Source organism: Bidens hawaiensis, unplaced genomic scaffold (genome assembly GCF_021521415.1).
Source record: "Bidens hawaiensis isolate Kalapana, Puna unplaced genomic scaffold, B.hawaiensis_p1.1 tig00014923_1, whole genome shotgun sequence".
Taxonomy (NCBI): domain Eukaryota; kingdom Viridiplantae; phylum Streptophyta; class Magnoliopsida; order Asterales; family Asteraceae; genus Bidens; species Bidens hawaiensis.
This window is the reverse complement of record NW_027492326.1, coordinates 222295-245820: the sequence shown is the minus strand read 5'-3', so window position 1 is coordinate 245820 and position 23526 is coordinate 222295. Positions and strand designations below refer to the sequence as shown.

Genomic DNA, 23526 nt, shown 5'->3' with positions numbered 1-23526 from the left:
TTTCTAACACTTTTGCTTGTGCAGGTGTGGATGTTGACGCATTCCAGGGTGGAGTTGGAGCAAGTATTCCCCCGCCAATGAGGGAAGGTTCGGTCAGCCTTCCCGAGGCGTCGACCCAGGCGTCTGCGCCTGCTTCCGTTGGTTCCAGCTTTCCTGAGGCTGTTCCAGCTGAGAAGGTGTCTCCGCCGGCCGTGAGTGCAATTTTTACAGCATCTTTCACGGAACCGGCGGTTACTGTTGCTGAGGAGGCGACGCCAACAATGGCTACCACAGCGGCTGCCACTATACCTGCGCCACCGGCACCGACGGCCGGACCATCAGGTACGCGCCGGGCTTCCCGCCGATCTATGCCACCTTCCCATCTGCCTGACCTGTTGGATGGATTTCCTTTAGGTTCAGGTGATGGGTTTGGCGGCTATCGGCCTGTTATTGACCCTACAGGTACGTAGGGTTCTTTTTCCTTTGTATATTTTTGTCATCTTTTCCTAACTGCCTTTGTTTCTTTTGCAGTGTCGGATTCCAATGAGGTGTATGTTCCAAGATGGAACATACGCCGAGGAACAACCCTTCGCACCCCTGTGGAGTGCGTGGATTGGGCTCGCCACGCTGCTCCTCATGGTGCGTTGGGGGAAGCCATGGCTAGCTACCAGGAGGGTAGGCTAACCAATGAGCTTCGGGTTCTCCAAGCCCGGATGCAGCCCCGCGTCGAGCTGCTTTGTCGTGAAAACGACAAGTTAAAAGCAGCTCGCGCCAAAGAAATATCTGAGACGCGGGCTCTGCGGGAGGAGAACCGGCAGTTGGCCGCTGCCGCCGCCGAGAAGGAGAGAGCATTCAAGGCCCTCGAGGTTGAAGTCCAGGCGCGACTCGAGGCCCGCTCCAAGGCTGCCCAAGCTGTGAATGAACAGCTTCGGCTGGCTAAGGAGACTGCGCGAAACTCAACTGAGAGGGCTGCCAAGGCTGAAGCTGTTGCTGAGCCGCTTCGCGAAGAGAATGAGCAGCTTAAATGCAAATTAAAGGCTCTTCAGCATGCTCATGACGCCTTGGCAATGGAAGATGCCAAGAAGCTGCAGGAGATCCTTGACCAGAGGGGGGTGCTTGACCGCACTGAAAGGAAACTCAAAAGCGTCGAAGAGGCTGCCGCCAAGGAAGTTCAACTTGCCAACCTTGATAAAAGCGGAGCCGAACGTGCTTACAAAGAAAGTCAAGCTACCCTCCAATGGCTGCTTCGAGAAGCGTTGCCTCAGGTATCTTTATCTTTTTCTTTACGCTTTCCGCTCGTAATTAGAAAATGTTCTTACTTTGTATTCTTTTGTAGGTTGTGCGTCGGGTCCTTTCTGAGACCTCTTATGACGATGCGATGAGCGCAGCCCTCAACGCTTCTCATGAGGATGGGGAGAAGACTGGCTTCCTGCTTGGTCTAGGGTTTGCTGAGAGAGGCTTTCCGCCCTCCAACTTCCCTTTATTCAATGTTAATACTGAAGCTGCTTATGACCAAGCTGTGAACCAGTACGCTGCCTTCCCGCATCCAGTGGTGGAGAAGGTGAATGAAGCTGCTGCTGCTGATGATGGGCTAAACATCCTTAAGGCTTTCCTTGGGCAGCCGCTCTCTGACGGTGCTGGTCCAAGCGGAGGTGGCCCTGAAGCCTGATCCTGAAGATCCCTTCCCACTGCTAGGGTAGACTTAGCTTTGTATAGATTTCTTTTAGGCGGGTAGTTACCCGGCCACTGTTGTAATATATCATTGAAATATACGATTGTTATTCCTTTCATTGGATTCTTTGCTTTATAAACTTATGACTTGCATACTTAGTTTAAAATAGCAATTTTCCAAGTGTTTAGAATAAGAACCTTTGAACGTGGTTGATAGTGGGTTAAAGTTTCGCTTCCTCCTTCGTGATTGTGCGGGTAGAACCGTCACTTGCACTTGGTAGGATGGCTAAACTTTAACTTTTATCTAACCTGCGTGTAGGTTTTTCTTACTTTTTGAGGATAAGTTAACCTTTGAACGTGGTTGATAATAGGTGTGAAGTTTTGCTTCCTCTTTCGTGATTGCGCGGGTAGAACCGTCACTTGCACTTAGTAGGATGGCAAAACTTTACCCATACCTGACCTGCGTGTAGGTTTTTCTTACCTTTTTAAGAATTTTGTTTTGAACCGTTCGACGCGCGGTTGTCGGTAGGTTAGTGTTCATCTTCCTTTCATGATTCGTGCGGATAGACCGGCACTTTCATTTAATGGAATAATTGAACTCTTCTCCTTCAACTGACCTGCGTGAAGGTTTGCCACGTTATTGGGTTCGTGCGGGTAAGACCGCCTTCCCACGCAACGACTTCACGTAATGTGAATGCCGTCACCAGTGTTGGATAGTTTTAACCGTTCGACGCGCGGTTGTTGATAGGTTAGTGTTCATTTTCCTTTCATGATTCATGCGGATAGACCGGCACTTTCATTTAATGGAATAATTGAACTCCTCCTTCAACTGACCTGCGTGAAGGTTTGCCTGTTGAGGATAAGTTAACCTTTGAACGTGGCTGATAATAGGTGTGAAGTTTTGCTTCCTCTTTCGTGATTGTGCGGGTAGACCCGTCACTTGCACTTAGTAGGATGGCATAACTTTACCCATATCTGACCTGCGTATAGGTTTACCTTTTCCTCTTAAGAATTTTGAACCGTCCCACGCGCGGTTGTTGATAGGTTGGTGCAGTTCCCTCGAATGATTCATGCGGATAGACCAGCACTTTCATATGGTAACTTTTTTCCCCTTCAACTGACCTGCGTGAAGGATTATCATGCTTTTTGGGTTCGTGCGGGTAGGACCGCCTTCCCATGCAATGACGTTTTTTGTAATTATGCGGTGAAAACCGGCATATTAGTGTGTACAAAAGTATAAATGTAAATCATCAGCTTCGACGTTTGAAAGAGAATCATTTCCATTAGAAGTGGCTCTTGGCCTTTTCTGTACAAATTGGAATTGATTACATGCAAACTGTGTAATTGAACTCCCTTCCATATTGGGACAGGAGTGCCATCGAGCCGACACGCACCTGTTTCGGGATCTCGTTCTTTACGCAGCATGTAGTCTCCATATTGAAGCTGATTTTTTATTCATGTTTACCCCAGCCATGGTTCCACACGCACCTGCCTGCCTGCTTAGCTTTTATTTCGCCACGAGGTGTGCGAGCGTCCCATCTCTGACGAATGTTTCGACCATGTCTTTTACGTCTATGCATTCTTCAGTGTTGTGGCCTTTTGTTCTGTGATAGTCACAGTACTTGCTCCGATCAGCATCATGACGATGTCGGATTACTGGAGGCTTTGGCCATGGGAGCTCTTCAGTAGCAAATATGTCAGTGACGCTTTTGGTAAGTGGCGTCCATCTGGAGTTCCGGTGCAGCTTTACATTATCCCTTTCACCCAATCGGTGCTGTAAGCCGGATGAGGTGTCAAAGTTTACCCTTGACTGCCAAATGCCTTGCTTCCGTTTTTTGTTCAATCGGGCGGTGAGGACGTTGTCCTCTCTCGTCCTCTGGGTGTAAAGGTTTGTGCTCTGCGGAAGGTCTCTACCCAGTTGCTTCTCCGTTTCCGCATAGCGTTTGGCTGCTGTCATGATGCCATCCCATGTGGATGGCATTCCATCTTTACCCGTTAGGGTGCGGATAAGCTCTGGGTCCTGCGCGCCCTGGATGAAGGCTGCGCGAACAAGATCCTCGCTGATATTGCCCAAACTTAACTTCTTTGAGTTGAAGCGAGTGATGAAGTTTGGCAGAGATTCATCTTCTTCCCGTATGCATTTGAGGATTGTCCATTGCTCCTCGGTATACTTTCGCTGCTGGCTGAAGTGTTGGCTAAACTTCTGCTGGAAGTCTGCCCAGTCGTAAATGTGGTTAACCGGTAAACGATCAAACCAAACCCTAGCAGCCCCCACCAGCGTCATTTGAAACATGTAACACCACGTGGGTTCCGTCCAGTTGCTGACGGTTGCCCCTGCTATGAACCTGTTCAAATGGTCGTCTGGGTCGGACATACCATCATAAGTGCCTATGTTGGGCATTTGTTTGGCACTTTTTGGGGCAATTGCTTCCGCAATGTCCCTTGCAAATTTGGACGTTCCCGCATTTGCAACGTTCGGTCTGAACGTTTTGGAGAAGTCTCGTGAACTTCCACCTGTGCTTTTTGGTTTGAAGGCTTGTCCAAAATGCCTTCTCGGTTGGGAGTCCGTTTCCTTACGCTTCCCTTTTGCCCTATGGCGAGGGTTCGCGTCGGAGTCGGATTCCTCCGAGTCATTGTCCAAGTATTCTTCGAATTCGTCGGCCTGTTGGACGGAACGCAAGCGTTCGTCCAACTCAGCTTGGAATTCCTTTTGTCGTGCCTCCGCCCATGCCTTAACTTCATCGAGAGTTTGGCGGGGGAGTCTTGTTCGTTTTTCAAACTGGGTATCGGTGAATCCCAGTGGGCGATTATTTACTGCACTTGCCCCAGCTTGGGTAACTGGGGTAGTGTTCGTAAAATTTACTTCACTTGCCCCGGCTTGGGTAACCGGGGTAGTGTTTGTAAAAACTGTGTTGCCGGTATTCCCTCCAGTAGCTGGGGTTGTGGTTACCGGAGTTTCTTTAACCATCTTTCTAGAAGTTTGAAAAAACTGGAGAAAAATGAAGTTCTAGCTTTATGCACGGATGGCGCCAATGAAGAAACACTAACCAGACCCCGGGCAGATTACGGATAACCTGGGGGTTAGATAGATGATTATTCGGTCGGTAGTACTCAGACTCACGACAGTGAGTCAACGCATTCGATCAGTTTACTGTACCAATATTAAAAGATTTCATTTAATAAACAATATGAGTCCACCAGGTCATGAACTCATGATTATATATCTTTCAAATTGACGTGTGAGCTTGAAAAAAAAAATAATTATCATTTAATCACAGTTATTCTATTCTATATCGTTTCGCATGCATAGATATTTAAATTTGTGGACAATGGTTTTAAATAGTCGCAATCATATATTTATTACAAAACCTGAGTATCAGTTAACCCTTACTCAATCAACACCCCTAATTTTGATAAGCTAAAACGCGGTATACATACGTGTAAGTTTCGATAATTAATCGCGAATTAACACCATTCGACCTAACATTGATTTTAAATAAACCGGACTAATCGCGAATAATAAGAGACATTAGTATAAGCAACTTAGTAGCTTAGTAATATCATCATGTTTGCCTATGCCCTCACATAATTTAAATTATGGACAAAAATATATTTGACAAAAATATCATCATGTTTGTCATGTAACGTCCTGTCAGTAAAGGGTGGGTTTTTGTTTTTGGGATGAATGGTGTTGTAGCCTCATATATATATATATATATATATATATATATATATATATATATATATATATATATATATATATTAAGTTCAAGAAAAAAATGAAATTACTGCGAGAAATGAATATGAGTCACTAGTTTTATTTTAGGTTTTAAAAGTTTAAATATAAATGAAAAAGATACAAATGCAAAAATAAATGCACAATCTCTCTACAATTAATACAACTAATATAACCATAATAAATATCTCTCTAATTAATATATCTACATAATTTAACTAAAATAATTAAAAAGATAAAACACTAATTTAGTTTTCATAAATAATAAAAAAAATGTCATACAAATGTGTCCATTAAATATAAGCAATAAATATGCAACCTACACAAAATTATATAACTTACACTTATTTTGAGCAATAAAAACGTACAATATACAAAAAAGCATATAACTTACATATTAAATTCGACATCAACAATTATATAAACTACACAAATATAAACATATCCTACATATGTGTAGGTTATATGTTTTTCGTGTGTAGGTTATGTTTTCTTATTCTTAGAACAAGTGTGGGTTATATGTTATTGTGTAGGTTGTATATTTCACATTTAATGCAAAAATATGTAAGATTGTTTTTTGCATTATTTAAAATCACAATGTAACTACGTGTTAATGAATATTGATAAGTTGAGTTAGAAGAAATTGTTTTTTAAATAGAAACTTTTTTTAATGTATGAATAAATTGTATTTGTGTAGGATAAAGTTTTCATGTGTAGGTTATATGCTTTCGTGTGCGTGTGTATATATTGATGATGAATTGTGTGTATGTTATATGTTTTCTTATTCTCAGAACAAGTGTAGGCTATATATTTTTGTATATGTTATATTTTTTTTGTTGATAGTTAATGCTAACACATGTAAAATAGTTTTTTATATTATTCATCATAATGTAAATACGTGTTGATAAATATTTATATATTGAGTTGGAAGAAAATTTGGATAGAAAGAAATTTTAACGTATGAATAAATTGTACTTGTGTAGAATAAATTGTACTTGTGTAGGATAAAAATTTGGATAGAAAATAAATGATTTCTTATTATTTTTCAATTATAGTAATTTGATTAGTTATATTAATTTAATAGATATATTAATTGAAGAGAGAGATGCATTTATAGTTTCTTAATTAATCTTGAGCTTTTAAAATCTAAAATAAAACTAGTGGCCCATATTCATTTCTCACAGTAATTTCATTTCTCTCTTGAACCATCCCCTATATATATATATATATCACATATATATAATAATAATATAAACACACAGACATCGCAGGGCGAGAAAAACCCCCCACCCCCCACAATTCGCCCAGTGACGGTGTTGGCGCCCCAAGTCGGCGGATTTCGTCCAAATTTAGAAATAAAAAGATAATTTGATATACTAGATGAAACCTTTTTGGGCTGAACAGGAATGGCCCAAACTACCTTAGGGGCTGTTTGGCAAGTGCTGAACCATTAAGTGCTGAACCATTAAGAGGTCTGAATGATTAAGAGGGTCTGAACCACTAAGATCTGAACAAGTTAAAGTCTGTTTGGTTGGACATCTGAATAACTGTACAAAATGACTATCTTACCCTCTGAACTATTTTATGCCAAATGAAATGTATCTTTTTGTTTAAAACTATGAATGATAAATAGTTATAAAAAGAAAAGACAAAAATCATTGAAAATTCAAATTGCATATTATTACTTCAAAATTCATGGAAACATACTAAATCTAAATAGAAATTAATACTTTGTTTACAATTTTAATTTTATTAATTTGAAATTAGTCGAGTAGCTATCTCGTCACGCAAAGTAGTCATATACTCAACACCTTGTGAACCTCATTCTATGTCGTGAACGAACTCGCCATCACTTTCTTCGCCTTGTATTTCAGGAAAGATTGTGTTCTCATCATAGTTCAAAAATAATTGATCATGGATATTGCATTTCCTTATAAAGTTATGGACAGCAAAACATGCAATCACTATGTCTCTTTGTATTGGAAATGAAAAGGGAGCCATTCTCTTTAGGATTGGGAATCTAGCCTTCAAAACACCATACGTGCGCTCAATAACATTTCTGAGTTGTGCGTGAGCATGATTGAATCTTTTTTCCTTAGTTAACGCACGTTTTCGTCGAAAATCAGCTAACCAATACCTCGTATTATGGTAAGGAGCCATAAATCCACGAGTGTTAGTGTATGCAGCGTCGCAAAGGTAGTATTTGTCTGTAAATGTGTATCAAATTTTTTTTACAAATACGGTTGCATATATATATATATATATATATATATATATATATATATATATAATGTATTTAATTCTAAAAGTTGAAAAATGATTAATAACCTGGTGGGGGGGAAAGGAAAACCGGAATTTGGGTTAAATGCAACTTCTTTTAAAACTCGTGAATCATGTGAAATGCCCTCCCATCCGGCCCATACAAACGTGAATATCATATCGAAATCACAAATTGCTAACACATTTTGATAGCATTCACCTCTTCCTCTTCACCTATAACGAGTTTGTTGATCATCAGGCACGACCGCATGTATAAGAGTTCCATCTAACGCACCTATTGCCCCAGGAAATATTCGTTTTAGCTTTTTATGTCGGTCTGAGGTATTTGTGATTGCATTAGAAGATGTTGGAATTATAACTTCTCTTGCGAAATTCATCATTGCAGTTAGGACCTCATGAAAACATCTATGAATCGTTTCCGTTGAGTGTTGAAACCTTCGTTTAACCACTCGAAAACGTTCATTATGTCCTATAACAATCAAAAACATAGCCACCTTTTCTTCCAAACTTATTGACCTACTACTATACAACCAATTTCTTTGCTTAAAATGATTGCACAAAAGTACATATGCATCACGTGAAAGACGCATCATCTCATAACATTGGGTAGAAGATCCATGCAACAATTCTTGTGTATATGCGTGACCGCTTAATGCCGAATTTAAGTCTCTTATCCTTTCAGTTCTTCTTGAGGCTAACCCTAGCCAATGCCAACAAAGAAAAATGAACACTATAATCTCATCGTCCGAGTCCATAGACTACCTGTCACAATAATTGCCAACATTTAAAAAATATTCATAAGATAACATCCAGGTAATCCATAACATAACATCCACATAACATTACAAGATCATCCTACAAACCGAACATTACAAAATCCTACATAACATAACCTAAAAAATATCCAAAACATCCAAAAATAAAAATAAAATCCCAACATAAGATCCAAAAAAACATCCACATAACTTCTATCCATGACACATAAAATCAAAACAATCCATACTTCGCTCCCGCATTCTTAACCCATGTCTCACAAATGGGCGGTGGAAGTCGTAACCACACTTTTCTTAAATCAGCACTTTCACCAAAAAGCAAAAGCGCCGTTTGATATTTGGCATCAAATTCTCCCCATCCCATTGTCTCCAACTTCTCCATACATGCATCCATGTCATTAGAAAGATTGTGTTTTTCAATCAACATATTTGCCACCTTGGTAATATGGTCACCAACTTCTATTAGCTTTGAATTAAATGTTTCCTTAACTTTACGTTTCCCTTTAGACCGACCGGATGACTCCTCACTAACACCTTGAGTTGGGGGGTCCATTTGAGTGCATTCGAAATCCTCAAGATTATTTAAATTATGGTCAGAAACTTTCTCAGAAGGATGAGGAAGTGTAGAAGATGGCTCCCAACTATCAAAGCCGTTTGAAGTAGGGCCCTCAAACAATTGAACACAAAGCTCGGGGAAGAGAAGTGGCGCACTTCTCAAAGATTCTACTTTATTGTTGGTCTGTGTGAAAAAAATATATTATAATATACTATAATCTTATTGAAATATAATAATAATAATAATGACTTTTTAGACGAAAGAAATACCTTAATCTCAATTTTCCATTCTTCTTCGGACATGTTAAAAGTGTTTGTTACGGGATTATAAACATTGCCGGTTTTGTTTTTTAGCTTTGACCAAGCTTGAAATTTTTCCTTTAGATATCGTGCCGGTTCTTCATTTGTTTTTTTATCCACAATGAATTTGTGTTCTGTTTTCAGTTTTTCTGCTACATTCTTCCATGATGTTGATTTAAGGCTACCTCCTTGAAGTCCATGGAGTGTTATTTCATGAATACATGTTTCAAGAAATGTTTTGTCAACACTCTCTGGTTTCCAATTAGTCCTAGTTCTTTTTTGTGCCATTTCTTTGAACAATTCAAAAAAAAATAACATATATAAGTTGATTTTTTATGCCTTTTGTAATGACTTATAAAAAACATAGATTTAAAAACAGTTTCGGGTCAGATTATAAGATCATAACCGGTCATGTTAGCCAACCTAAAACATATTCTTCGTTAATAAAGGCCTAATTTCACAGTTAATAAAGGCCTAATTACTCACAGTTAATAAAGGCCTAATTTCATCGTGTTACGGTACTTATACATCTATATCTATGAATAAATCAACAATTAACACATAACACATGATAATGAAAATAGTTACTATAATAAGTGTAGATTTGCAGACCAAGTACAAAAAATGCAGCAGACTAATGACCTACAGCAGGACATGCAGTGGCTGCAGGAGGAAATGCGGGAGGCGCGGGCGAAGGCGGAGCAGCGCCAAATAACTCTCAGCTCTAAAAAGTCTCTCAAATTAACTCTTAGCTGGTTCGGTTTGTTCTCAAACCGGGTATAAATTGGCGGTTCAGTTTAATTTCAAACTAGTTTCTGGATTGGATCGAACCAGTTTATTCGGCTCCTAAACCGGTTTGATTTCAAACTGTTTTATGGACCCGAACCATTTTTGACCCGTTATCCCGCCTAACCTGACTCATCCATTTTGCCAAATATACAAACTTTAAGTAGTATTTTTACCCAATCGTTGAGTCATTACCCGACCCACTCAACCTGCATATATGCTAGTTCAATATATATATTTCATCCCTAATCTCTAACAAAGAACACCCATAATTGAAACCCTAATCTCTAAAAATTATGACTAATCTTATAGATCTAATTAATTCATGTTATAAATACAAACACACAAACATTATACATGCATAGCGGATCGAATGATTCATCAATTTCAAAAATAAAAATCTCAAATTGCTATTGAAGAAAACAATTACCTGGTTGAGGGTTGGGAGGGATAGTAGATGAGAAAGACTGATTGGCAAGCATCACTGCAGCAGCACCACCGAACTGGAAGGAGGTAGGATGATTGGAAGGTTGAGGGTGGGGAGGGATAACAAATGAAGAAGAAGAAGAAGCGTGTATTAGGTTAGGGTTATTGTTGTCTATGTTCTCATTCCGAGCGATTCAGGTGTTTAATTTTTCATTCAGATGAAATTTTTAAACAAACAAACGGTCTGAATCTGAGCGATTCAGATGTTCAGGTCTGAATGGTACCATTAAGAGGTGAAACAAACAGCCCCTTAGCCGAAATAGTAATTTACTCAAGATTCAAGAATACATTATGCCATGGTATGTGAAATTGTAAAATGATATATTGTGACTAATTTTTCTTTTTTATTTTTTTCTAATCTTATAAAAGCTTTTTGGTCTTTGATTTGCTCAAATTAAAAAAAAATATATGAGGACGAAAGTATCACATGTTAGAGATTAAGCCAATCAATTAAGATCCTCAAATAGATAGCATCAATGATAAGTGTTTAAGTCTTTATAACTAGAATAAACGGAAAGAAATAGAAGGAATCTAGAAAATTTTGTGTTTATGAGTTTTTAATGGAATCATATGAAAAGAGAAGATATGAAAACTTAGCGCACGCATATGAAGAGAAAGTAAATTCTTTTTCTAACTCGGGAACACAAAGTTAAATAGAACACAAAGTTAAATAACATGTCTTTCTTTCTCTCGCATTCTTTTCTCTCCTTAATTTCCTATCTTTTTTTTTATTCTTTCGTTTATTTGTTTTATTCTTTCGTTTATGAATCTCGGGAACATAGAGCACTCATATAACAATTAAACATGTATAGATCGGGTTTCATCCCAAAACGGTTTTGAAAGACGAAACTCCAAACCAGTCAAACCAATTCGTGTCGGGTTACAAACTATTTTGAGACAAAAGAACCATTTTTTTACTATGGGTTCGGGTCATAAACCAAACTCCAAGAACGAGAATAGTAGAATACAAACTGGTGTAAAACCTACGGGTTGGGTCGGTTTACAAACCGGTTAGGCCTAAACCAATTACAAACCAGTTTCATGCCGAGTTGGATTAGAGGTTCACAAATCGGGTTTTTAAATACCTGGGTTAGGGTATAAACGGATATTGGAAAATCGGGTTGTCACAACCCCCGACCCCTATACCCTGGGAGGGGAGCCGTGAACATTGATTGGTGGTATCGGTGTTTATTAAATTATTTTGCAGCGGAAAATTTCATTAGAACCGTAGTTAGAAAAAATGATCAGAGTTATAAAAACACCATGATTATTATTATGATAAAACGAGAATTTAATCCATTTTGATACAAACATAAGTTTTATAGGGTTAACCCCTTATTTACAAAACACGTTTTTTTATTCTGGTGACAAGCCACTTATTTAAGCTGGAAGCCCGCAGGCATTATTCCTTTGTCTCTATAAGTCACCTGAAACATGTTTAAAGTATTTGATCAGCAAGAAATACTGGTGAATACATTCATTTGTAAATGACACATTTTACAGTTATAGCATTAAGATGTTTTTACACCTGCCTGCTTACGAATTACCGAAAGGTACTTGTCACTCGACCGTATCTATGACTGTGGTCATATTACTTATTGGCTAACACTTGTCCAATAAGTAACGTGTAATAGCCCAGTAGGCAAGCCTTGTATACAAAACCCCACAATACCAGTAGTAACCATCCCTTAAGTCAACAGAGACTTAATCAATAATCACTGTAATGTATTTAAAATACTTTAAAATATATTTGAAAAGATTTAGACCATCTGTCATGAGTTTTATAGGTTTTGAAATCATCATGACAGTGTCGGAAAATAGATGTCTCACACAAATGTGAGTGGTACAAAAACTCGAATGTCTCACCTTGCAAGTTTACAATTAAGTAACACCTCCTGGTATTAAGCACACAGGATAAACACAATGTAGTATACCTAGATTAGTATAAAACTAATAATCATAACGATAATCACGAGAGTAGAAACTTTACACGATGGCACAATGTCATACCTTAACAGACAGAGCTTTCGGATTCGTGTATATCTCTTTCGATCGGATATCGTTACAACAACTCGGTATTATACTCTTAATATATATTAATATATGCGTGTGTAAATTCAGAGAGGGAAAGAAATTTTGAGCAAATTGTGAATGTCCCGTTTCCTTTCTATTTATAGTAAGTTTCGGACCCTGTCGTGGTACGCGATGGCCATAAATAGAAAGCCGTCGCGTATCCCGAAGAATCTTGTAGCTATGTCGAGTCAGCCCTAGGCCTGCTACGTGGCACGCCACGTCGCAGTCTACGTGTCCTCCACGTCGCGGTACGCGATGGGTAGCTATATCAACCTATCGCGTATCGCTACGCCGCCATATATTTGGATAATGTTGCACGTCATTGATGTGCTAAAAGTAGTTATAAAATAAATAACTAAAATTATACTAATCTAGACACTAAGTAACACTCTAGACCCTTAAACTACTTACTGGCAAGTGAACCGGTCGACTCTAGTACAGAAGTAAGTCCGGATATCGAACCCACGAGACTCTTTAAATTACGAAACTAGGAAATTAGACTCAACTACAAGACACGACTATTTATTAATAATATTTGAGGGGGATTTAAACTAATTATTAAAACTAATTAAAACAAACCCAAATTAAAAAAATAATAATAAAACATAATCTTTACTTTAAACTAATTAATTAATTAATTAAACTTAAACTCAATTACTTTAAACTAAAGAAAACAATTAAGAAAACTTGGATTGAATCAGATGATTAAAATAACTGCCCAGGCCGGAATCCCCAAAGTTACGGTTATTAATTTAAATGGAAAAACGCAAGTTATGAAACCGGGATCATACGACAGACCCTTGACAGAAAACCCAAACAGGACCCTTGAACTTCAAGAAGACGCCTATGGATTTCTAACAAGTTTTAAGACTCACCAGTTTTATATTAAACTTCCTTACGGTTATTTAATTGCTTATGTCTAAGTATCTTTTATGACGAAAACCTACCTTACAGCGCGAAATTCAAAAGACAGCAAAGCAAACCCAATTAATTTAATAGACTAAGCTGACAATCAAATCTAGACGGACTCCTTACGAAGAACTAAATCTATCAATCCCGACAAGCAAATATCTATTAATAGCCTATCACTTTACAGCTTTTTAGACTAGCAGCTCACTTTTATTTTTTAATTGATTTTGTTGTTTCTATGATCTTAATCGATATCAATCATAAACTAGTCAAGAACACACAGTAAATGACCTAACAAAACCCTATCCTATGAAACAATTAACAAGGGCAATGTGAAACAATAAATTCAAGTAAACAAAACCAAACAATCATACGCATCAACTAAACAAAACTCAACCGTTTACTTAGAACATAATATCCATAATGAAACGAAAATCCAAATAAAATCAAACCGAACTAAGGTTCATCACGACCTAGGCAGTCTATGGAATTTAGCCTAGCATATTAAAAGCTAAATCAAACAAAACAAATAATGATGAAACCATGGTGAAAGTATAAGAAACGGGGAATCGAAGATGATAAAACCCGTAAACTCGAACGTGAACGCGTAGCTCTTCACCGGATGTTCTCTCGCTTTCAAAATCACCAACAAACGCGTAAAATAGCTCCAAGAACTCTCCAAAATCGGCTGGTGGCTTTCAGGTTATGTCAGGTTTAAGTTAAAGGTGTTTAAATAGCGAAAACAGGGCCCGACATTAAGCAAAAACGAATTAAAACCCATCAGCAGCCCCTAGGCGCCGCGCTAAGGGCATTTAGCCTTCCCCCTTCGCGCGGCGCGGCTTGCTTCTCCAAGGGGGCCGGTCAGACCGGTTCTCTGTTCTGGTTCTTCCTGACGCGTTCTGGATCTCCGTTTCGACTCGTTTTAGCTCGTTTTTCGCCCTTTTTAATCACGATCAAATCCCAAAACCTACGAAACATAAAAACATTAATAGTATACAAATCTTGACTAAAAACGAACAAAAACAATTAAAATATTAAATAAAATAAACAAGGGAAACATATATATTTAGCATTATATCAGTCATCGCGGTACGCGATGAGGCTAACCCAAACCTGCCGCGTATCGCGATGGGAGACAAAAGTACTAAGGCGGCCCTTAATGCAGCTCGCGGCGATGCGAGCGTGCGAAGTGCGCCATCAAAGCGCCACATTGCGCCCATCGCACTTCGCCCGAGCGCGTGCGCGTGCGGGTGCTTCGCACCCTCCACTAGGACCACTGGGTGTGATATGTCTTATAAGAATATTAACATAGGAATTTTCTTTCTTATAAAGTGCTTACTAGTTAGTTTTATAATCTAGCGATGTGGGACAAGAAATTTACACACCTATTTATATTAAGGTGGAAGTCTCTCCTTTCCTTTCCTCTACCAATGTGGGATGGAGTTTTCCTTCTTCTATTTCCTTTACTTTTTATTTTATAGTTTGTTATACGGGTATTGGCATTAATCGGGTCGGGGTCGGGTCCGGGTATTGTCTCTAAAAACATACCCTATGCATCGGGTTCGAGTCGGGTATAGAACCAGGTATTTGAATACCCTATTTCGGGTATTGAAAAAAAACCCTATTTTTGGGTTTTTTCGGGCCTTTTTTCTGGGTATTTTTTGGGTATAGATTCGATTTTTAGAAGGTTGCACTTTTTAGGGGTATTTTTCGGGTATTTTTAAGATATTTTTTCAGGTATACATCGGGTATTGGAAAAACCCGGTTCTGGATATGGAACCGGTTTGGGTTTTCGAGTATTACTGGATATAGATCGAGTCCGGTTCGGGTTCGGGTTTTACTACCGAAATGCATACCCTATCCGTACTCTACGGGTAGGGTCGGGATTGGGATCGAGTATTAAAAAATCGGGTATTTGAAAAACCGGTTCCGGGCCTTTATTTCGGGTCCGGTCCGGGTTCGGGTTTTTTTTTTCACCTTTAGGTTGGATACCGGTTTTCCAGGCCCAACCCGGTTTTTTTTTTTCTTTTACCATCTTCAAATGACAATCCTTATTGGACTAAAGGCCCAAGTCTAATTTGAAAGAAAATAATACACTTGCAAACGAACCTCCATCGCCTCTGCTACCGTAACACCGCCGCCGATTGTGCTGTTGCTCCGGTCATCAGTCACACATCACTGGTAATTGGTTTCTGACTTTGTGCTGATAATAATTAAACTGATTGGATTAGCTATTCTTTGATTATGATGAACCAATAAAGTATGTTGTTTTTAGGTTTTGTTCTTCGAATGGGTCGATTAATTCAAGCTTGTAGCTTCCACAGCTATAAAGTTTCAATCTTTAGATTTTTTTTAGTGTTTGATTTTGAAGATAAAATGGCATATTTTTTAATCATATTTTTTTACTGTTAGCTTTAATAATCCAAGTTGGAATTATTTACTGTACAAAGTTTATGAATATTTCTTTGATTGAGAGATACAACTAATAAAAGGAAATACTGCAAATTGATTGCTGATGTTATGGTGTTCGATGTTGTTACGAATTGTGAAATCCGACTTGACCTGTATTTATTTTTTTTTTTGTCAAATTCTGTTATGACCCGAACCAAAATGAACCATTTTCTAAATGACCCGAACTCATTTTGAGCTGCCCGACCCGACCCGTCCATTTTGCCAGGTATAGCTTAAATTAGGACTGGAAAACTTATTAAGGTCGAAACGTATCAATTAAAAAAAAAGTTTTTTTTTGGGTTCGTGTCAGAACGGGACAACGGGTGGATTAAAATAATTTAACGGGAATCTTAAAAGGAGATAAGCTTTAAATTAAATCGAAAGAAGGTACATGACTATGCAATCATGGTTTCAAAAGTTTTGTAACTGGAAAAACTTTTGAAGCTTATACGAGTTACTGATACGATAATTGAAACATTCATGATGTGTACATGTGTATATATATTAGACAAATATACACTTTTTGAAATATCGGTGCACTTGTTTATGTGTTACTGATGTGATTGTATTATGTATACTTGTATAGTATTATGCATACTTGTATTAATTTAACGTTTTAACACATTATATTAAAATTTTTAGTTTAACATAATCTTCTAACTCGTTTAGGTTACCTGTACAATCACAATGCCCCGTAAGCCAACAAGAAGAACTCAGTTTCAAAAGCCCCATCCCACATTCTCTCGTTTGGCTCGTTCTATGGCTCTAACTACATCGGCCCGTAAGGCCAAACAGCAGAATAATGATCTCACAGTGCACACAAAAGCTGCCTCCAACTCTACAGGCACGAATTTTCCGATTAATATATTTTTCAGTCATATTTTAATTATTATAAAATCCATTCTAATTCTTGCTTATTGGTATCAAAACAGATGATTACGATACTAAAAAATCGAAGAGAAAAGAGTCGCATTCTTCTTCTGAAGATGAGGATTTCGAGGTAAATATTTGGTCATCATAATAAAGTTTAAATCTTTAAAATATGATTTGGATTTATTAAAATTATATTTTTTATCGTAGGGAGTTGTACAAGCGGATTTTGCTTTCTTTGACCCGAAGCCCGATGATTTCCATGGAGTCAAGGTCTTGTTGCAGGCGTATTTAGATAATAAAGAATGGGATTTAAGCAGCTTTGTAGACTTAATCTTGCAACAAACTACAGTCGGAACCGTAATTAAGATAGAAGACGACAAAGATAACGGAATTTATGGCTTTATTTCTGCTCTTAACTTGCACAGATACAAGGTTAACCAAACTACCGAACGTTTATTTTTAAATATCTAAGAATCTTGAAATTTGTATATTGTTTATTAACTTTATTAATGTAAAGTTTTGTTTTTTATACAGGATTGTAAATGTATGATGGAAGTGAAGGAGTTTTTATTAAAAATGTGTCAAGACAATGATATAAAAGAAAATTTGAAGTCGTATTTTGGAGAAAAAGCAGCGGGTGTCGGTCTTTTGGTCTCGCAATATGTCGTTAATCTGCCACCTCAGCTTTTACCGCCTTTGTATGATGGTCTGTTTGATGAAATCTTATGGGCTACAGAAGATGAGGTTAGATGAGAATAATATTTAAACATATTTAAAAAAACAATTCATGATTAGCCAAAAGTTAAATTTTTTTATTTTTGAAAATAACTGTAAAATGGTTAAATTCTTATGAAAAATATTTATAAAATGTTTGTTTATGTTAGCCGACAAAGGAGCTTCGGAAGTCATTCTGCTTCAAATATTATATATTGGTCAGCAAAGTGTATAAGGTATGTTGGATTATAAGTTATAACAAATCTTTCTTTTGGTCAACATTTTGACTTTTTTTTTTATATTATTGACCTTTAGCATAAGGGAAACCAGAAAAAGAAAGCCAGTAGTAGCTCAAATGAAGAAGATGTAATTTACTTGAAGCCGGAAGATGAAATATTTCATAATGTACCTCTCTTCTTTTATCTTATTTTTTAAAACCGTATTTATATATATATATTTATGTTTTGTATACTGATATTTTATTTAATGCATCAGCTCAGTGCATGGTCTTTTAGGTTTCCAATGCGCAGTCAACAGGTTACCACCAATGAGGTAAGTCTTGATTTTTACTCGTTATATAAGTTTCTTCTATTTAGAGAATAAGTGTTACATTAGTGGTGTAAACGAGTCGAGCTCGAGCCTGAGTTTGACTAAGCATGGGATCTGCTCGTTTTGAGCTCTATTTCTATAGCCTGACCTTAGCTTGTGAATATTTTTTCAAGCTCGGGCTCGGGTTGTTTTAACTTATAGAGAGCAGAGCTCAGCTCATATGTAGTTTTTGAAGGTCGAGCTCGATAAGTGAATCTCAGGCTCGAGCTCATTTAAGCTCGGCGCTATCCAAGCTTTTAGCGAGCCGATCTCGAGTAATTCACAAGTGGCCTCACTCGTTATATCGAAAGAGCTCGAGTTTGGCTTGTTTTGAGCTATGTTTTAAACTCTAGCTCGACTCGAGAGTGGTTTTTCAAGTTCGGCTCTGGCTCAACTCGTTTTATATTTATTAAGTAAATTTATATACATTTATATTTATATTTTATGCATAGTATAATTATAAAGCTCGTATATAACATAAAGTATATTATTTATTTATTTTTACAATAATTTCATATAAAATAATATCTATTACTTAACTATATATTTATTAAGTTAGATAAATAATATGCTGGAGCCAGCTTCAGCTCGATAAGTGAAGCTCAAGTTCATGCTCGTTTATTAAACAAATTTCTTTTTTAAACTCAGCTCGATTCGCTTTTTTAGCGAGCCGATCTCGAGTAGCTCTTGAGCAGCTTGAATCATCATTTGATGGCATTATTCATATTTTCTTGCAGCTGAAAAACTACCAGTCAATGGGTTTAGTCATGGCAGTCGAAGCGTCACGCGTCTCAAGTTTCAAACAACAACTGCATTCATTAATAGAAGAATCATAAGTTAAACCATGTTGCAATTTTATTTCCTTGATTATTATCATTTTTAAACTCCTTCAACTGTTTGATTATTATTATTATTATTATTATTGTGGTTAGTGAAAGATGTATTTGGAAGACAGATGCCATGAAAGTTGATGGCATAAATTTTGCATACATATTATGTGGGGTGGGTTACCTAGACCGACCTGGTGTTCCCGACCCGGAAGCGGTTACTACTTGTACCTGAGCCGCGGTTAATTAAGAAACAATTTTATAGTAAAAAAAATAAGCAAGTCATGAGTCGCACGAAATCCAGATAACTTTTAAACCGGGTTATAATATCTCATTTATTTGTGAAACACTATCATCATCAAACCTTAAGTAGATTATTAACTTATTTACAATAAACTAATTAAAATCCAGTATAATATATAAATATTATTATATATAATAATTTAGGAGTTTGGTGACGCTAAGTGTCGATGGGGCAACTTGGCGGCACAATATTAGTCTTCGCATTTTGTTTTTTGATTTCCGGTACAATAACAAACGTAATGTTAACCGACCGAACGTCAATTTTGTTTTTTTATTGTTATAATTTCGGTATGATAATGAACGTGACGAAAACTCGAGTTTTAATTTCGCGTAGACTCATAGCCTCGACATCTAGGACTCACAACGCACTGGTTTTACTAACGCCCCGAGTTTATCAAACGACGCCACCCATTTAGTCCACCTCAATTTTTATATGTTTTCCGTTTTTTATCTCCGGTACCGTAACGAAATTAACATAAGCCGACCAAATTCGTGTTGAGTTACCGCCACAATGCTTGAGACTGACAATGTCTGGGTTTTTATCACTGTCCGGTTTACCGATCAAATAAATGTCGAATATTTTAGTTTTTTATATGTTCATATTTTATACGTTAACTTGACTAATTTATTTTTTGGGTTTTAACGCTTAGGTTTACTAACGGTCACGAGCCTACCGGATAATGTCTAAATTCGTGTCGACTCGCCGCTGTAACGCTCGGGTTTTACCAACATACGTGTTTTAACGCTGGGGTTATACCATCTGCCTCGGTTGCGGCGCGTAAATCATTAGTTATAAATTAATGTCGGATTATTACCCCAGTCATTCCTTTTAATCGTTCCATTACGGATAACCTTATCATAAGGTGAAAAGGTTTGACAAAAAAAAAAAAAAATCAAATTGAGACATGAATAACCACAAACATGTTAGTTGACCATAACCACTAAAACCAAAAAAGACAAGTTTCCAAGTAGTTATTCTCAAATGTCGGATTAGATTCCTAGAAACTTATGGTCCAAATCTTTTAACATAAAATATAGAGATTTGTTGGATGGTGACGAAGTTTGAAAGGGTCTCCTTGAATATTTTGATCAATACATTTCATAATAACAATAATAATCTCTCTTTCTCTCTAAGAGTTTGATCACCTACGTACCATTTTTGATCAAATTAGCGTTGACTCGTAAAAAAGTGGTGTATAGATCGATCAATCGTTATGGAAGGAGTGGTGGGATTATTGAAGTTACGAGTTAAAAGAGGGATAAATCTTGCTGTTCGTGACACCAAAACCAGCGATCCGTATCTTGTTGCAACCTTGGATACACAGGTTTTTATCTCTTTTTAATGTGTTCATAATTTTTAAATCATCTTAGTTATGATCCTATATTCATATGTACCGTTGCCGCTTTGCAAAATAAGTTGTTTTTTTTAATTCTAGTTAATAGGGATTAGTCAGATTGGAATTTATACGTAAATTTTTCAAAAATACGTGTATATTTCAAATTTTATATGTAAAGTTTGCAATTTTTACAGATTTTAGACAAATGGGGATTAATCGGGCATTAGTCGGGATTTTTGTAACGCTGACTATTATATGTTAAACAATAAACATGTTGGGGAACCATGTTACAAATCTATGTTTGCTTGGTCACATGAATTCGTTGACTTTTTGCTATAAAGTCTATGATGTTTATGAAGGAAAAAAAAAAGAGTTTGACCACTTATGTCCCGAATGCATTGGTTAGGTACCAGTATTTCGGTATGGTACCCGTTTTAGTCTCTAATCTTCATTGATCATGTCAACTGAATTCATTGTAACCAAGGTTAATCAAGAAAGTAGAAGTCGTATAAAATGCATTCGTGGTTAATCATCAAGAAACCATATAAATTTCTATAGAAAAACAAGAAAGAAATGTACGGACACCGGTACATAATACCCAAGAAAATATCTACATTTGTCAGTCGGTACCAATTACCGAAATACCAATACTACCGAAAATAGTCCCGTATATATCTTTTCGGTACTTGTACAGGCACGGTATTGATATTCGGGAGAAAAATCTCATCCCTAACCGACATTAAGGTTTTCCTTGGATTGTTTATCAAGACAACGCAACACGTGATTCTATTATCACACGTATTTTTTATTTTATTATTTTTATAAGTACATTTTGTGTTAATTTATGATCTAATGTAGAAAACAAAGACTAAGGTTATCAAGGGAAACTGCAATCCTGTGTGGAATGATGAATTGACTCTCACCATGAAGGACACCAAAGCTCCAATTCATATTGTAACTTTTACCAAAAAAAAAAAGAGCATTACATTTACATATACAATATCCATTAAAAGAAACAAAACTTTATTTGTTTGTTGTACATGTTTTAGGCGGTGTACGATAAAGACAGGTTTAGTAACGATGACAGCATGGGGGTGGCGGAAATAGATGTAAAGCCGTACATCGAATGCCTTAGAACGAACTTGAAAATGAACATGAACAAAATCCCAGACGGTACTAAACTAGAGCGTGTCCAACCTAGTAAGCACAACTACCTAGTCGAAGAGAGTTCGATTGTTTGGGAGAACGATAAAGTTGTACAAGACATGATCCTTAGATTGAAAGACGTTGAATATGGTGAAGTTGTAATCCAAATAGAATTGGTTCCTCTTCCCGGTCGTAGATTAAATGTCTAAATGTATACATATGTAAACTTATAATGGTTGGTTCTTCTTCCTTTGGTGTTTATTGTGTGTACAATATAGTCTAGAATTTAGTATTATAATAAGCAAGATTATAGTGTGTTTTATTCTACTTAGGATGTGTTTTAAGCAATGTTATGTTTTGAATGAAAATGTGTCGGCTTCGTATTTTAGCATTAAACTGTCGCACCTGTTTAAAGGCCAATATAACCGAACTTCCAAACGATGAACACATGCACCAAGTCACCAACATTCAAATATACTTTGTTGGCTTTTGGACCAGGCAATCTATTTATGTTAGCTAGAGGTGCAAAACTAGCAAGTTTAACTGGTTGGACGAGTACGGTCCCTCAAAAAGACATGTGAATTTCTGCACGTGTCATCACTCGTATAACTTATTAAAGATAAATCATCGGCGCCTAGTTCAACCTATTTTTATAAGGAAATAAATATATAAAACAAGTGCAAATTGCCACATCTAATGTAATCTTATTATTTGTGACAACATGACAATGTCATGTCTGTGTTATATATAGTTAAGGGGCTGGGCAGAGCAGTCACCAGTGTTCTGCTGAAGCCTGAATACAATGATTAACAGTCTATGGTTTGGCCCAACTCGGCCCAAAATCCATTACTTGGGTTGGGTCTGGGCATTTAAATTTACCAATATTTTTTTTATATTTTTAAGTTCGTATTACGCAATTACTTTTAGCCTTCATATAACGAGTTTTTTATTTACATTTGTGTTTCTAATAATATTTTTTGAAGTATTAATTAATTTGACGTTTGTAATATACTTGGACCCATTTTGGTCCATTTTCGTTAGGTTATGTTTATTTTTGGATGAAACATTAAATGAATTATCTACTTAATGTTTTATATTTGTTTGTTTGTTCGTTTACGTTTGTTCATATATGTTCGTTTACTTGTGTTCAATTATGTTCATTTACGCTCATTTATCATTTATGTTCATGAACTGTTCATTTAAATTTTAAATAAACGAACATTTAACCCGGGTTTATATCAAACAACATTAAGATAAAAGACTAAATCATACATACTTTTATAAATTTAAGATAACATAGTATATTAGTAATATGTCATCAGTAACAATTGTTCTAGGCATGGAATGAAGGTTGGCATGGTGGTGGTATGAGTGATGAAAGAGTTTTACATATAAATGAGATACAACAAGTTTAAGGACTACCCGAGTTTGGTAAGACCCTTGACCTGCTTATTTTGTAACTTAAATGGGATGCTATAACACGTTTAACGGATATCCGAGTTTTGTGAGACTCGTAACCCATGGAACTAATTGTTTGATGATTAAAATGTTTCATAAATAAATAAGATGTTATAACCTGTGTAAGGGCTATCTGGATTTGGTGAGACCCATGACCGACTTATTTTTTAACTTAATCGGGTCAAATGCATACATCCCCACCTTTCAAGAATGAAGCAATCTGGTAGCACAATTTTTTTTTCTTTTGGGGGGTGGGGGGGGGCATCTTTGATTTTTAGGTA

The 23526-nt window shown here is 36.9% G+C and overlaps 3 protein-coding genes across 3 annotated transcripts; 2 read left to right on the top strand and 1 right to left on the bottom strand.

The window, feature by feature from the left end:
• Window positions 1-7777: 7777 nt before the first annotated feature.
• On the bottom strand, window positions 7778-9359 carry LOC143548176 (uncharacterized). Its single transcript, XM_077039416.1, has 2 exons — window positions 9265-9359; window positions 7778-9178 (listed from the first exon to the last, which is right to left on the bottom strand). The coding sequence occupies exons 1-2, from the start codon at window positions 9295-9297 to the stop codon at window positions 8654-8656; spliced, it is 558 nt and encodes a 185-aa protein (XP_076895531.1). The 5' UTR covers window positions 9298-9359; the 3' UTR covers window positions 7778-8653.
• Window positions 9360-16608: 7249 nt separating this feature from the next.
• On the top strand, window positions 16609-19086 carry LOC143548175 (protein BCCIP homolog). Its single transcript, XM_077039415.1, has 8 exons — window positions 16609-16843; window positions 16932-16999; window positions 17080-17304; window positions 17407-17616; window positions 17757-17822; window positions 17902-17991; window positions 18082-18138; window positions 18912-19086. The coding sequence occupies exons 1-8, from the start codon at window positions 16687-16689 to the stop codon at window positions 19008-19010; spliced, it is 972 nt and encodes a 323-aa protein (XP_076895530.1). The 5' UTR covers window positions 16609-16686; the 3' UTR covers window positions 19011-19086.
• Window positions 19087-20421: 1335 nt separating this feature from the next.
• Window positions 20422-22073, top strand: LOC143548174 (protein C2-DOMAIN ABA-RELATED 7-like). The gene is made up of 3 exons (XM_077039414.1): window positions 20422-20629; window positions 21500-21595; window positions 21691-22073. Exons 1-3 carry the CDS (start codon window positions 20519-20521, stop codon window positions 21994-21996), a joined length of 513 nt encoding a protein of 170 aa, XP_076895529.1. The 5' UTR covers window positions 20422-20518; the 3' UTR covers window positions 21997-22073.
• The last annotated feature ends 1453 nt before the right edge of the window (window positions 22074-23526 follow it).